This window comes from Brassica napus, chromosome A2, assembly GCF_020379485.1.
Source record: "Brassica napus cultivar Da-Ae chromosome A2, Da-Ae, whole genome shotgun sequence".
Classification (NCBI taxonomy): domain Eukaryota; kingdom Viridiplantae; phylum Streptophyta; class Magnoliopsida; order Brassicales; family Brassicaceae; genus Brassica; species Brassica napus.
Window position 1 is genome coordinate 12,642,087 of NC_063435.1, and position 16,350 is coordinate 12,658,436.

At 31.2% G+C, this 16,350-nt stretch overlaps 3 protein-coding genes across 3 annotated transcripts; 1 reads left to right on the top strand and 2 right to left on the bottom strand.

Moving 5' to 3' along the window:
* Positions 1–269: 269 nt before the first annotated feature.
* LOC106422374 (auxin-induced protein 6B) lies at positions 270–1,086 on the bottom strand. The gene has a single exon (XM_013863168.3). The coding sequence runs from the start codon at positions 998–1,000 to the stop codon at positions 545–547; it is 456 nt and encodes a 151-aa protein (XP_013718622.1). The 5' UTR covers positions 1,001–1,086; the 3' UTR covers positions 270–544.
* A 6,999-nt stretch (positions 1,087–8,085) lies between these two features.
* LOC106397290 (histone H3.3) lies at positions 8,086–9,117 on the top strand. Its single transcript, XM_013837877.3, has 4 exons — positions 8,086–8,283; positions 8,380–8,456; positions 8,542–8,632; positions 8,716–9,117. The coding sequence occupies exons 1-4, from the start codon at positions 8,212–8,214 to the stop codon at positions 8,884–8,886; spliced, it is 411 nt and encodes a 136-aa protein (XP_013693331.1). The 5' UTR covers positions 8,086–8,211; the 3' UTR covers positions 8,887–9,117.
* An 855-nt stretch (positions 9,118–9,972) lies between these two features.
* LOC106422384 (aldehyde oxidase GLOX-like) lies at positions 9,973–14,369 on the bottom strand. The gene has a single exon (XM_013863181.3). It carries the CDS (start codon positions 11,817–11,819, stop codon positions 10,152–10,154), a length of 1,668 nt encoding a protein of 555 aa, XP_013718635.2. The 5' UTR covers positions 11,820–14,369; the 3' UTR covers positions 9,973–10,151.
* Between the last annotated feature and the right edge of the window lie 1,981 nt (positions 14,370–16,350).

Below are 16,350 nucleotides of genomic sequence, written 5' to 3' on the forward strand. Positions count from 1 at the left end.
TTCTTTCCATGATTCTGCTACTATTTAGTTTAATTACATACTAATCAAGCCAACTATTTAAAATATTTTTTTAATATAAAACGTAAATTATCAATCCTTAATATAATTATATTTAAATTTGTACGAAGTCATTAGACAATTACAATATGCAATTTTTCCTTTTTTATTAATGTTTAGAACAAATTCATGATATATAGTGATGTTAGTTAATCATTTGTTTTATTATTTTAGCTCCATCACTATAAGAATAATGATCATTAACATAATAATGCTGTGGAATTTTACGTATTATTCGTTAGAAAATCATATTTACAATTTAATTGAAAATGGTGGATATACAGCCAACACTCACAACACCGACTCGGACCCGGGACGACTCGGTAGAATGACTCAGCCACCTCCTTTGTATTCGCCACCGTGTCTGACTCATCTCAGTAGTCTCCTCACTCAGCACGAAACGAATAAATAAACATCCATGTCAATAACCATTATTTCAAAACTGGCTTCGATACATTTTCGAGTATACGTCACCGACAAGTGATGATCACCATATTGCTTTCTCGGAGACGCCGTGAAGCAACGGCCGAGATTCAATCCATAGATCACGCTTGCTTCTGATCTCCACGTGACAGTTCTTGAAAACGACGGGAGAAGTAAACCCTCTTGACCGGGTCGAACCAGAGTGGGATATAAACCGAACCGACTCCTCAAAAACCGATTCTTCACAAGGGAAAACCAACGGACCTTGGCTCACAAAACCGAACTCTTCCTCCGCTTGAACAAGAAGATTCCTTAGGACAGGATGGTTCAGATACGTTGCACGCACGACAAATCTTCTGCGACTGGTCCCCACGTAGACAGCAACGTGTCCTGACGGTACATCAGACGGGACACTTCGGCTGAAAGAAGACATCCGTGCTTGGTCGCGCCACCGTCGAAGCAACTGTCTCAGCCTCACAATGTGACGGATCTTACTGCATTTTCCGAGACCTCCAGCCATTTTCCGGTTAAGTAGTTTCTATCCGGTTAAGTGTGACAGAGAGAGAGAAAATGTCAGAGGGACTTTGAGAATGTGCAAGGGACGAGGTTTATATAGTAAAAGAAGTATCACAATGCCACTGGTTTGTGAGATATTCACGAAATTGCCTCCTTAGGTCATGACTTTTGCTCTGTTTGTTTCCATAATTAAATTAGATTAGTGTGATTGGTAAGATTCGGGTGATTAGTTTTAACTTTTAATTAATTTGTTTACAAGAGAAATTAGGTACGAATCATATCATTCTTAAGAAGGCGAATTTAGTATTTTTTCTTCTTCTTCATACATTGGATGATGCATGAAGCCATGGTGCAACATGGTAATGGATTAGGCATGTAATATCAAGTGGTTGATTATGGTTCACATATAATCCATGGGTTTAATAATTATGCTAATGAATCTATCAATCATGGAAAAAATTATAAATAGTCGTCAAGATATATTAATCAATCCTATGTATTGAATAAAGAAGTGTCACTTTTAAGAAAAAGAGATGATAGGGAAACAAGAGCATGCATGTGCTAGTGTTGGATAAGACGACCAGTCTTCGGAAAGAGTTCAAACATCACCTTGGGAGTTGATTAGGGACAAATTAGAGTCGTTTTCTCTTTATATTCATGTTCTTGTTTGGTTATAATCAACGCGTTCAGACGTTAACAACAAATAACATGATGAGATTCTGTGTATTGATCTCATATATAAAGGTACCTGGTAGAGGCACATATAGCTGAGTGGTTCATATCTAACAACTAACATGTGTGTCACAAATTCCACTAATTAGTTCTCTCGAAATGTTTATGTGATTTCTTTTAAAATTAAAAGTTCACCAAAAATAATAACACGGAACATGATATTAAAATTATGATCATATACAGATGCAAGAAATCATATTGGTTTGCTTTTTAAAACGTTTTTATTATCGACTTTATATATCAAGTGAATTATTTTATTTGTTATAATTACATCAAATCAATACTATTAAAAGGGAAGGAGTTTTAATAAATCTACTTAAAAAGGTTGTTTGGACCCTTTCATTAGTTAATAATATTTTGATCTTACTTTAAATTTCAACTAACAATTAGTTACCTTATATTTCTCTAACAATCATTCAGTCAATATTTTTATGTATTAGACCCTTATCTTTTCGTTCACTATTTGATTATACCACATATATACTTTATTTATTAGACCGCATCATTTGGTACACGAAAATATTATACCACATGATACACTTCATTTTATTAAAACACACTTCTTATCAATACATCACTTCTTAATCCCAACCACGGGTTGTAGCAATATTAAAAGTTTAACGTTCAAATATGGGTAATTCATTACAACATTAAATGAAACTAACATGTATTGTAAGTCAATTTCTATAATTTTATTAAAAGAGAAACTGGTTTTTCCTCATTAACAATAGTATAGGCATTGGAAACAATAGAAAATATATTGAAAACGTTTCATTCAAATAAATACTGAAATTTTGGTTGTTAAAATCAATGCTGATATTGCCTAGATTGTAACAATCAGTTTGAAAAACAAAAGAGAATATATTATCGATATGCTAATTATATTCATTTACTTGATTAACACTTTTATTGATTTCGAATTCATTTTAAGGAAAGTCGATTGTTAGAATATATTTTCAGAATATATTCTATTTTATTGGGAATATATTATATATACATTTTGTAAATAAATTACTGAAACGATTCTTTTTTTATTTAGAATTTTAATCCACATAGTATTGGTTTCAAAGATATAGAATTTGCTTGGCTGTTTATGAAATTTATTTTAATGTTGGTTTCGTTTTTTCAGTTTGGTATGATTTATCTCTAATAAAAGTTATCAGATCAATGCTTTATCTTATTTAGAAATTCATTAAAATTTTATTTAATTTCAAAAACAAACCCGCGCTTTTAAGCGCGGATCAAAATCTAGTACCTAATTATTATCCATTAGAGAGGTACTAATTTATATATCCAACACACATGATAAATCAATGATCTCCGATCCTATCATATGTGCCGCATGAAATCACAATGAAGTCATGAACAGATTCGGACAAACAACAACTATTTGGACAAGGTTTATTTTTAGAAACTAAAAGATAAATTTGTTTACAAGAAAATATGTTTCAATTTTAAGTTAAAGGCAAGTCTATTAGTTGGCTCTCTTGCACAAGTACGGATATTATCTATTTTAATTTCATAAATTGAAGTAATGAGCTTCTTTTATTTTATTATTTTACTAATAAATGGTCATTTTATTATTCAAACTTGAAATGATATGGGTAACAAGATCGAAATAAAACAACCAATGCATCTCTAAGAAAAGAGCTTAATTTATTTACTGTTAATCTGTAATTTTTGTGATAAGAATTATATATATATATATATAATTTTAAAGTGATATGAATGATATTTATTTTTAACTAACATTGTAATGCGATAAGAATTATTTTTTTTGGTTTATTTTGTTATTTACTAACGATTCATGCTTCCATATATTTTTTAATATTTTTAGTTAATTTTCATTTTATAGTTCATATAACATTAACTATTTTGGTTTTAAATATTTTATTTTGAAAACATTTGTGATTATACGGATAAATTTATTATTAGCATAAATTCATTTGGTTAGTTTAATGTTCGGCATGTCCAAATACAAATTAATTTATTTTAGGTTAGGAATATGATTGTTTAATGTGAAATAACATAAGTATATGATTTATATTATTTATAGTTTTAATGATGCTTTACCTTTAATCTTAATTTTAGCATTGTAATAATCTGTACTTGGATCAATATTTCTAATAAGAATCAGAAAAATTAGCTTTAATATCAATACTATTAAAAGGGAAGGAGTCCTAAAAAATCTACTTAAAACAAGTCATAGTTGGACCATTTCATTTAACTAGAATTCCTATTATTTCTCATACTACTAACTTAATTATTCTTCATTGGCAAATTAGTCATAAAAATGGTACTAACCTAATTCTCTACGTATACATTTACTATATACGCATTATTCCATCATAATTATTTTGTGCTATTATTAAATAATGTTCACCCTATATTGTATTTATGGTTACTTGTAATTTATTTAATAGTTAATACCTTCGGAGACTATAAACAAAATACAATATCTATGGTAAAAAATTGCATCTTTTACAAAAATCAACCATTATTTTATACCAACCTTATTAACTAAATTGATTTCATTAACCCATGTAATATATATGAACACTTCAACATTATCATGATGTTTGTAACTTAATATTCTATGTTGGTTGTATTATTTAATACCAAACCAGTTCCTATACGAATCCATAGTATGATTATGGTCTACATAAAACGGGTTCAATCTTTCCATCTGCCGTATTTTCAAAAAATTGTTATTTATTTTCTGTTATGTTAGATATTTAGGCTAACCAATTATAATTCGGTTAGTGATAACTTCTAAGAACTTTGAAAACACTTTGTTATTTATTAACACTATATCAATACTTTAAAATAGGTTAGCAGTAGAATTGTGTTTCAGAACAAAATCTACTTATTTAAAAACATAATATTATTTTGAAAATAGTTTTGATACTATGTGTTATATTAAACACTGATATATATATATATATATATATATTTGAATTAAATAATTATATACATAAATTATACTTTTGGTTAACTAAATTATTTATCAACCAAATAAAAATATTCGGGTAATTAAAGTTTTCGTGTTATCCGGTTTATAAATAGTAGTTTTAGGATATTTGGTTATTTAAAAATTGAATGCAATTAATATTTTTAAATATATAATTTTTATTTAAAAATTCAGGTACTCATTTGGTTCTCGATTCAGTTTCAATTTTTCAGTCATAGATATACGATTTGCAATTCAGTTTAGTTTTGGTTTATCAGTTTGGTACGGTTTGATCCGTGATTTTGGATAAATGTGCTAAAACTTATACACTATTTTATATAAAAGTTCGTTTAAAATATATTTAATTACAAAAACAAATCCGCGCTTTCCAAGCGCGGGTCAAGATCTAGTTAGTCATTAAAATCACAACTAAATATAAGATAAATGTAATTATGATTATCGGTATATATTTTAATATTAGTTGTAAATATCTGTTTATTTAACTAAATGTCCTAAATATCATTATAAGTGTATATATTAAAATATATATTTTCAAAAATATTAGTATACATATCGGTAGAATAGGTTAATGTTTATTAATTATCATAAATATCATGATAATATATATAAAAGTTATATTTAAATTTAAACTGTTTACACACGCTGATTCGTCAATGCTTTAATTAATTTTTATTTTAAAATATTTTCAAACTTCTTATGGATTTTTTATTCTATTTATATACACATAAAGATACTAATTGCTGACATGAAATACACCGCTTAGTAAAGAATATATCCAAAGCTTTGAAACTATTTTAAGTTTGTTACCCCAAAAAAAATTATTTTAAGTTGAGATATCTTTAAGTGGTATTTTTGGTAAAAACATAATTGTTATGAACATGTTTTAAGTGTAGCCGTCGAATAACAGACTCACAAAATTTTCTAAAATAAGCATATTTGTTAGTGGCAAATCTCTCCAATATTTCTATTTCAGATCTATAGATTTATGAATAAATATACAGCAAAAGGCTATAAAAAAATATCCAGTTTCAAACATAACTTTTAAACCTGTACATTTTAGAATATCAATCATGGACCAAAGCGACTCTAACTCAAGTAGTCATTTTTATACTAGATGTTGTTAGAAAGTGTATTTATGCGCGACCAATTAATCAATATCAATAGTTTTTTTTAGTAATCAATAGTTACAAGTTACACCTTACAATTTGAAAGTTGCATAAAACTATGAAATTAACCGAACAAAAACGAAAACAATAAGATTGAAGTGTTAAAAAATTGCTTTTACAACAAATTATGTAGATATATACTTGAAGATAGTTCGTACTTTGTACTTGTACAAACAATGGCCATTAGCCACCCGCGGCCGCATGAAGGGTCAAAACTTTTATATGTATATAACTAAATACACATATTACACGGAAGTGGGAGATTTATGATTTATTTTTAAACATTATAAATAAACCCTACCACATGTGTAGCTAGAAAAAGGTAGGGAAATGTATTTTAAACAAGACCCTTTAAACAATGCAATTGTTTGTGTTAAAAAAACAAAAAAAAACAATGCAGTTGTTTATTTTATTTTTTGAAGATAATGCAGTTGTTTATTTGACAAACAATCAAAGTAATTATTGATTTTATATGTGATTCAAATACTATTATAAACACACAGAAAATTATACAAAATACTCTAACCAGGAAAACTTAAGATTTACTGAAGATGCTTTTTGTTTACGAAGAAAATTAAATTGAAGTATTTTAGGCATAAGAAACCGATGATAAATTGACAATGTAATACGGCGCACCACACCAAAACACTTATTTTGTGTACCTGCCCCCCATGTGCACGAATGTCTCATCTCCAATTATTTATTTATAATTTATAAAGTAACATGCAGATAAAAATTATTATCAAACATTGTATTTAGGAAAAATGCGTAAGTTAAATTATAATTGCCTACACTTTATTGATCAACACTGTATTATTCATATACACAATACATTTTTTCCGTTGAAATTTATTGATCAACAAAAAGCACATTTACAAATATGGAATGTGTAAAAGAGGAACCAGAGACAATGCAATTTCATGTCATGTAAACGGTTGAATCATTGTTACTGTCGGTCTAAAAAGAAGTACTCACTTTTCAGTTTGTTCTTAAAATTCAAGATGATGTGAAGTGTATATGAATAATATGATGTTGCCCAAAAAAATAATAATAATAATATGATATATTACAGACGTTTATCTTCTCTATGAACTATTGTTAGCTACATATATAACATTTTGTGCAACCATACTTCTAAGCCTTACTGCATTGCAAATTTTTTTTTTCGAAAAACCCTGCATTGCAATTAAAATAACGAATTACCTTAAATAAATTGTTGAGCTGGAAAAGAAACACAAAATCGTTAATCAATAATCCACTGTCCACACCTCGAGTTCATACTCCTACATATCACATTTTCCGCATATGGCATGATGATAACCCTCGTGATATGTTCACTTAACATATTAATTTAGTCGAATATTCATGAATTTATGTAACAAATTATACCGAAACAATAAAATTGGAAGAAATGATTGAAGCCTTGGACTAAACCAAAATACTGAATATACTATATATAAGAAAAATAACAAAGTAAATATTAACAAAATTCATATAAATAAAAGTGGGTCCAAGTGCATGTTATGGAATATGGAACACAATGGACTCATAAAAGTACAAGCCAAGCAATAAGCATCATCTATTCTATAAAATCCATCATAGGTAGCGCAAAAGAGCCAAGTATTCTCCTCAGATCACACATCGTAAATTCCATCGTGACCTGCAGCACCCCCTGCAACTTGAACTTCCATAGCAGAGAAAATAAACCATTAAGGAGGACTGGGGCTCCAGCTGAGACTCGCCATTCTTCCATTGAGAGGAGAAAGTATGTGAAGATTGGATAGCCAAAGCCTATTTCAATCTCTCCATAAGATCACTTAACATCTCTTACCGTATTGTTTTAAAAAGGATTTATGAAACAAATAAGATCCATCTAATTACTATTGTTTATCATCAATCACTGATCAAATTAAAATCCACTAACTAAAGATATAATCGATGAATCATAGAGAACTCATATAAAAAATGAATTTGAGAAACGCAAACCACAAGGTAGGGATACTATCGTCATTTTCTTTGTTATTGGGTTGGGCTTTTGAATTTTTTCTATACCTGTCTATTTTACATGCAAATGACTAAAAAAAAATCAACTTTCAGATAGTTAAGAAGATTATCCGCCTTAATACCTGAATCAATGCTAACAAGAAACAGACCAATAATACTCAATCACGCGGATCGCCACGTAGGATTAATATTTCCCTCAATCAAATCTGGACCGTTGAAATCGCACGTCTTCCACTTCTCCTTAATTAATCTCACCACTATAAATTCTTAATCTTCAACCTTTCTCTCTAAACGAAACATTCGATTCATTCTCGCGATCCTCTCTGATTCGAAGCTCAAGCCATGGCTCGTACGAAGCAGACTGCTAGGAAATCCACCGGAGGAAAAGCTCCCAGGAAGCAACTCGCCACCAAGGTTTGTTCTTCTTCGATTCGATTACGAAGAAAAGGGGATCTAGGGTTTCGATTTTGATGATTGATCGTGGTGTTTATAACGTAATTGCGATAACAGGCGGCGAGGAAATCAGCGCCGACCACGGGAGGAGTCAAGAAGCCTCACCGTTACCGTCCCGGAACCGTCGCTCTCCGGTAATTTCACAAATCTCTTTCCCAGAAAAGTTCCGTCTCCGTTAACTAACGGTGTTTGTTTTTTTTTTTCTAATTAATGAATCAGTGAGATTCGTAAGTACCAGAAGAGCACTGAGTTGTTGATCCGCAAGCTTCCGTTTCAGCGTCTTGTTCGTGAAATCGCCCAAGATTTCAAGGTAGTTTCTTTGAATCTTGTCACTGTTTATGATGCTGAACAAGTAATGATCTTTGATATCTTAATCTGTTTCTTGTGCTGTAGACGGACCTGAGGTTCCAGAGCCACGCAGTGTTGGCGCTTCAGGAAGCTGCGGAGGCGTATCTGGTTGGTTTGTTTGAAGACACGAATCTCTGTGCTATTCACGCCAAGAGAGTCACCATCATGCCTAAAGATATTCAACTGGCTAGGCGTATTCGTGGAGAGCGTGCTTAGAAGAATCACATCTCTCATCTTGTGCCTTTTGATTTCTTTTTGTTTGTTTGTTTGTTTTAAGCGTAATGCTTTTGGTGTTATAAAGCTCTCTTTGAAGCTTAAGAACATAGATGGATTGAGTATTGATTTTATGACAAACTCTATTGTTTAACTCTTGTTTCTCTCTCTATGTTGAGTTTATTGTGTGACACCACTATTCCAAAGTAGAACAAACTTTGAGTTTTGTTGTTATTGAGATTTTGTAGTAATGAAATTGCTCAACAAATCACTCGTCTTTTTGTGATTATGGTTAGTCTTTAGAATCACAAATATTACAATAACATATGTAGTTCAGGAAGCGTTCTACAAGCGCCTGTGTGAATTTGAAGTTCAAACTCATAAAGCATGCACAAGAGCTAACTGAATTGTTGATTGGAGTATTAGCACAAGGAAAGTAATATTGAACTTCTTATCAAAACGAAATTTGGCAGCCAGGAGAACAATAGATTCATGATGAGAACTTTGATAAGCCATATAGCTTGATTAATATTTTGGACCTCGAGTAATCACTCATTGGGCTGTCTGGTTATTATGTTTAAGCCCATATTAGATAGTGTATCTGGTTTGTGAGAAAATGGTATCGATTACTCAACATATCAAAATGTTATCTTCAACATTTTTTTGCCAGTTAGCAAAAAAAAAACATTTTTTTCCCTTTAATGATTTTTTCTCATCTCAGTGGTCAAACAAGAGGAGTGACACAAGTGGAGACGTGCAAGACCGTTAATAATTTGATTGTTTCATGTAGCTACGTTACACATAAGTAGTTTTTTTCTTGGTCATTTTGGACTCTCTGTATTTCTGGTCTTTAACAGTCTTTCTACACTTGTTCACGACTTTCTATTTATGGAATCTTTCAACTAAAACTCACGTTTCTTTATAAATATTCCCACAAAAAAACAACAATGGAGGAACAAGTTTAGCATCTATCTCTTGCCCACAACATCAAAATTCCATTTGCTCTAATGCAAATAACAGAATTTTGAGATTCGTTTCAATTAAAATCATGAAACTTTCACATACCAAGAAAGTATCAAACATGAAACATTACCAACTCAGAGACGAAAGAATCTCATTCATGTAAATTGTATCCAAACAACAATCTTATTACATACATTTCCTCGAAATAAATTTTGATCACTCAAATCAAAAAGTATTCAACAGATTTTTTAAAATAAAAAATTACCACACACGTAGACCAAACTATATAACATTGACAAACACATTCACTGCAACCTCAGCCAAATACCTTCACTCGGTATATCTTGGTTCACAACAAAAGCCATGTAATAACCAGGTGGTGCAAGGTTCTTAGACTTTGGTGCCTTAACCCTAACCTCATAAGTCCACACTCCTATCCTCACTAACTCAACATGATCAAGAACCAAAAGTCTCTGACTCATGGAGAAGGAATGAGAAGTAAACGAAGGAAACACCATCGTCACCTTAACCGGACTTCGCACTCCTCCTATACCGAACACCATAAACCTCAGCCTCAAGATTCCACCGTAGTTAACCGTAGAGTGTGATAAAAGACTAATAATCCTCGGACGTATACTCCAATACTGAGATTCCAAATACGACGGAGAGAAAGCTTCTAGCCTAAGCTCCGTCGGGAAAAGCACGTCGGTGAAATTATAAAACTGATGTGGGTTGCTTCCTCCGACTAGAACTCTACCATCACGGAGTAAACCGGCGGTTGAATGGTACATTCTTGGTATAGTACTAGGATTCTGTACTTGGAATCTCGAACCGACCGGTTTATCGGGATGATAAAGGTCAGGGTTCAAAACCGGTTCACGACCTAGCTCCCAACCAGCAGAGCCTGATGAGCCACCGTTAATTAACAGAACATGTCCGTTAGGTAAAAGGATCATATCTCCCATTACTCTCGACCTAGGCATCTTCTCGAGAACCCATTGAGGTTTATCATCATTGATCTTGATTCTTGCACACGTGTCAAGAGCTTTGACAAAAGTGTTTTTATATAAAGCGAGGAGGTACGATCCTTTCGGTGCACCGCCGCACACCAGAACTTCCATCTCGACAACCTCAGCTTCAAGGTTTTTGATTGGGAGAAGAACAGCTGAACCAGTGCTCGGATAGCTTCTCGGATCGCCTCCAGGGATCTTCGGATACGTTTTCACGACAGTGTTCTTATTATAGTCTAGCAAAATGGCTTTGTTGTTAGCGTATATGAATAAGTTTCCGTCGCTGTTGAGGAAAACGAAAGGGTAGAGATTGTTTTCTTGTCCAGCATCGTAGGTTTCGGACAAGAAGGGTAACTTGTAGAGACTTGGAGCTTTTGTCTTAGGGAAGAACTCGAAGTTGAACTGGTTTCGACCACCTATTATGATCTGACGACCATCTGGAAGAACATGGTTCGTAGCGTACCATCTTCTTACGTAAAGTGCGTTATCAACTTCTGTCCAATCACATGACTCGTCGTCGCAAGGATAGAACATTCTAGCTTTACGTTCTCCTTCTTTGTCTCCTCCCGTCTGGAGGAGAGCTCCCTCGGGAGTGACTCCTCCTGAGGAGCACCATGTGTTGGATTCGATGGTTAAAGGACGGATGCTGTTAAAAGCGACGTCGTATTCTATCGAATGCGCGGTGCAGTCGCGTTTTGAAACGACGTCGTTTGGGCTGACGCGGCAGGCTCCGCTAGGGAGAGAGATCTTTGAAGGACCGAAGTTGGAACGGTCGTACATTATGACACGGTCGTTGATGAGAAGTTGTGAGTGCATTGCTGAGATTCCGACGTCGTTTAAGAGAAGCCTCCATGTTCCTCCGGCGCCGGATGCTACGTTGAAGGAGAGGAGGAGGAGGAGGATAGAGAAGTAATTGAGATTGTTGACGTGGGAGAGGATTTGAGGTTTGGCTTCTGCTGCCATTTTTGTTTGGTTGTAATATTGAGTTTATGTCACGGGTGGTTCGGTTTTTATATTTTTTTTCTAGCTTGTGTGGTATAATATTAAACGATCCATGAGATGTAGTTTGTAGAAGCATGGAAGAAAAAAAGATCAATATTAATGTCATGACGTAAATAAAGCATACTAATTAGTAACTCCCGCCATTATTTCAAAATAATTATGCCAAATTTACTCCAAAAATAATTAATATGACACGCTTTCGTTTCCCATTTTGAAGATTGAAAACTTAACAATTTAAATTTTCGATGATATAAACCTGAAATTCTGCCATATTGTTGAATTTTTGTATGCCAATTATTTATATGTTTTTCAAAATTTTGAAATTAATCTTAGTTGACTAACATTAATAAAAACGTGTTAACTTAACGTGTGTCAAATCTTCATCTGTATAATAAAATGTGTTAGAAAAATCTGAGAACAACATTAAAATTAATATGAAATGATATGATTTGTGTATAAAATAACCAATATCATTTATTTTTAAAAATATGTAAATGTGAAATTAGAATAGTTGGGTTTGCACGAGACAGGGTTATCCCAAAGTTGTAAAAAGGTTTCTTCTGTGACTTAAACTCCATTTAACATTAATCAACTATACATGAAGCCACATAAAATTCCACATCAAAAACAACAATTCCAATACAAAACTTACCACTTAGATGATCCTATTCACATCGCATAAACCTTAACTAAATTATCAATACCATCATGCTATCTAGGATACCATCTTAATTAAATTAAATTAAATTATAATTATCAAGACGTAGTACCAACCTGCTAGGTACCGTTGTTATATAATGTTTATTGTCGTCGATCGAAGGAACAACGTCTATTGTTGGTTATGTCTTATGAGTTATACTAGGTGATGATCCTGCGCGGAGTGAAACATATTTTAATTTATTATTATCATATATTTACATAGATTAAATTATATTGGCATGAAATAAGAACTATATTTTCTAAATGTATAATTATAAAAAAAATTCTAAACTATTACATATTTATATTTTATTAGGTATCACAAAAATTAAAATTTTTACTGTAAAATTGTATTACACATTAGCATTGGTATTACATAGGAGTATTCATCACGGTAAAACTGAATTATTAAAACCTAACCAAACCAAAATAGTAAAAATATTTTAGATTTGGTAATATCAAATATACATTATATACATTTTACATAAGTACAAAGTAAACATTATATACATATACGGAATGGATGTTATTTTTAATAAACAACAATATATGGATATGATTTGGTATATAAACTAATTAAATCGATTAATTAAAATATAATAGTAGATAATTATATAATTTATACATAATTTATCTTATTATATTATTTTCATATTTAAAATGTTGCTTTTAGCATTTTCCACTTTTATCAAACTAAATAAAACGTAACTTTTAAATATGCGTGCTAATATCAATTATTTAATAATATTATCATATTAATAAATAGTAAAATAAAATAGATAAAATATTCTATTTGAAAACTGAAATACTGTAGAAACTCTATAAATTAATAATCAATAAATTAATTAATAAATACTGTAGATTAATAAATTTATCATGTTCCGAGTTGGGCTGGCTCAAAATATGATACAAATCAATAAAATAATAAGATAATAATTTATAAAAAGTCCTATGTAAATATATGATCTCATTAAAATCATAATAATTTATCTATATATAAATTTAGATAAGTACAAACTAAACATTATATTGTTGGTTTTATATTCCCAGTGAAATTTTCTCTATTTTTCTTAAAATTTCAATATAATTTGATAATATTTAGCACAATTATATCTAAAACCGCATCTGAATTCTTTGAAACATAAAATATATACCATATATAATATATTAAAACAATATAAGAGTCTAATTTATAGATTTTATTTAATGTATATACGGTAAAATTAACTCTTTTCTTGCTTTATAGAAAATATATTTAAAATAGAAAAATCTAAAAAAGAATTATTTTTGTAAATTAAAATCTTTTCTCTATAAATTAATAAAATATTATCGTTCCAAAATTATTAATTTATCAAATTTTTACTGTATCTTTATGTTTTAATAAAATCAATATCTAATCATATACAACAATGTTTTGGTATAAAACCGAATAAACAAAAAACCGATGGTTTATAAACCGCGGACCAAACCAACGTAGATATGGTTTCAATATGTAAGTTATTTTTTATAAATCGTAATACCGAAAAATAGGGGAAAAAAACGAACCGAAATATGGATTGAACACTCCTATTGCATGTTTATATTAATATAGTAGAAATTAGTATTGGACATGCGAACTATTAAGCAAATAATTATCTTTTAAAAGTGAGATCCATATTTGTAGATAATATATGGGCTATAAATAATGGGTTACATTTTGTTGGATAGAAGATCCGAATGTTAAAATAGATAAATTGTTACCAAGTTTGCTACGTATGTTATGGGCTTTGTTTTAATTGAACTTATTACAAATAAGTTTCTGCAATAATTCAGAAATAAAGAAATAAAATCATTCGAAACAAATCAATCGACTCTCTCGTGAGCAAAGGGGGGGGGGGGGGGGGGGGGGGGGGGGGGGGGGGGGGATTAGGGTTTGAACAAAATCAATTTCCTCTTCACCAAAACGTACACATGTGAGTTTTAGTTTTCTTACTTTCCTTTCAGTCGCTTCTTATTATTTGTCCCTACTTGTAAAAAAATATCTAACATATCTTTCAATTACAATATTCTCTCAGGTTAGGAAAGGAATGCTTATGCAACTCCCCAAGACTTGTATCTGATCTGCAAATGTTCTGAAGTTAGTAACTGAATCAACTGCGTGAGGAAGTAAGAAAACGTTGCTGATTTCTATGAAAATCATTTGTTTAGAAACCATATAGTGGTGGTGTGTGGACATATCAGATTGCTACTATTGTAAAGTAATAATTATAATTATATTGATAATAACATGATTTATGATATTGACTTACTCTCATTACACTAAAGTACTTCTCGTTGTTGTGTTCTTATTCATCTTCCTTTGAATTCAAACTCATTACTTCTTCATATCATAATGGTAAGAAATGATTTCAGGTTTTCATAACACTTCAAGGAAGTAATGATGAAAGCCGCATATACACACGCCATTTACACGTGAACAAAAAAAGGTTAAATTTACTTCTTATTAAGAATCTTTACCTATTGGTTTTCTATTAATATATGAAAAAGAACTTCAATAAAATAGAGGTTTTTTATTAATATATGGAACTCAGAAATACAATAAGCCACAAGTCCGGCATACATATAAAAAGTAAAACAAACCTGCTTCTTAAAGAAAAACAACATGATTATAAATGGAAACCTCTATATGAAAGACAACCGTAGGAACTTCATTTAGCCACTTTTCAACTTTTCCTTCTTCATTTGATTGTACACACGGTTCTGGTAGCAAAATTCTGATCATACACTTCCTCTAAATTCAACACTTGGGTCCCTCTGCATTTAGAGGGAGTCAACTCTGGTGATTCCGTAGGATTAGAAGATCCACAAGATAGCATAATCGAACCCTATACCAAGAGAACAAAAAAATTCTATCTATTAGGATGCCAAAATAGTTAAGCTATCTTAAAAATTGTAAAATAAAGTAGTCTAATTACCTCAGGTGCATCAGAGATTATGGAGTTCTCAGGAGATAATGAGCATGATATATTATACGACCAAATATAAAGAAGATGATATAATGACACCAACACACATAATAATACACAAAAGTACAATATAATAACAATGGATAAGTTGTCAATGAAAACGTATATTAGTATTTTCCATATCCTAATATAGTAGGAGATGCATATTTACGATAAGTTGAAGAAACATTTGTATGCAGAAAAATGGAATATCCTAGAAGTGCACGGTTCCATGGATCTTGTCGGCTTGTTAAACAACAAAAACGATCATACTTGTCGATTATCGACTTCGATGTCATCCTAGACTTACTCTGTATCAACGAACATCATCTCAATACTCTCACCACTGGCACCAGAATATTGCTTCCAAAGACGGATGATTTAAACCTTAAACTTTCACAGGGACTTGAAAGGCTTCAATTCAGAGATGAGGTTAAGGGCTGCCATGACAAATCAATAGATCTTAGGGAGCAGATGAACTGTTATTAGGTTTTAGCTTTTTAGGGAATGAGTAATATGAATGACGTTTAAATAGACTTATATAGGGTCTTAGTTATACGTAGCACTAAATGAGAATATTTGCTTAAGATCACCCAGTTGTAATATATATTCAAATTTCATAATGTTATTATCAATCATAATTATAATTATTGCCAAAAGTATTAACTACGAAATATACTTTCTTTAAATGGCATATATATACATTGACAATCACTCATTAGAATAATTAGTGGCATAACAGACCATTCAAGAGGCCCAATATACGTCCTTGGATTGAATATATTCCGTAATTAAACTCCAACCTAGGA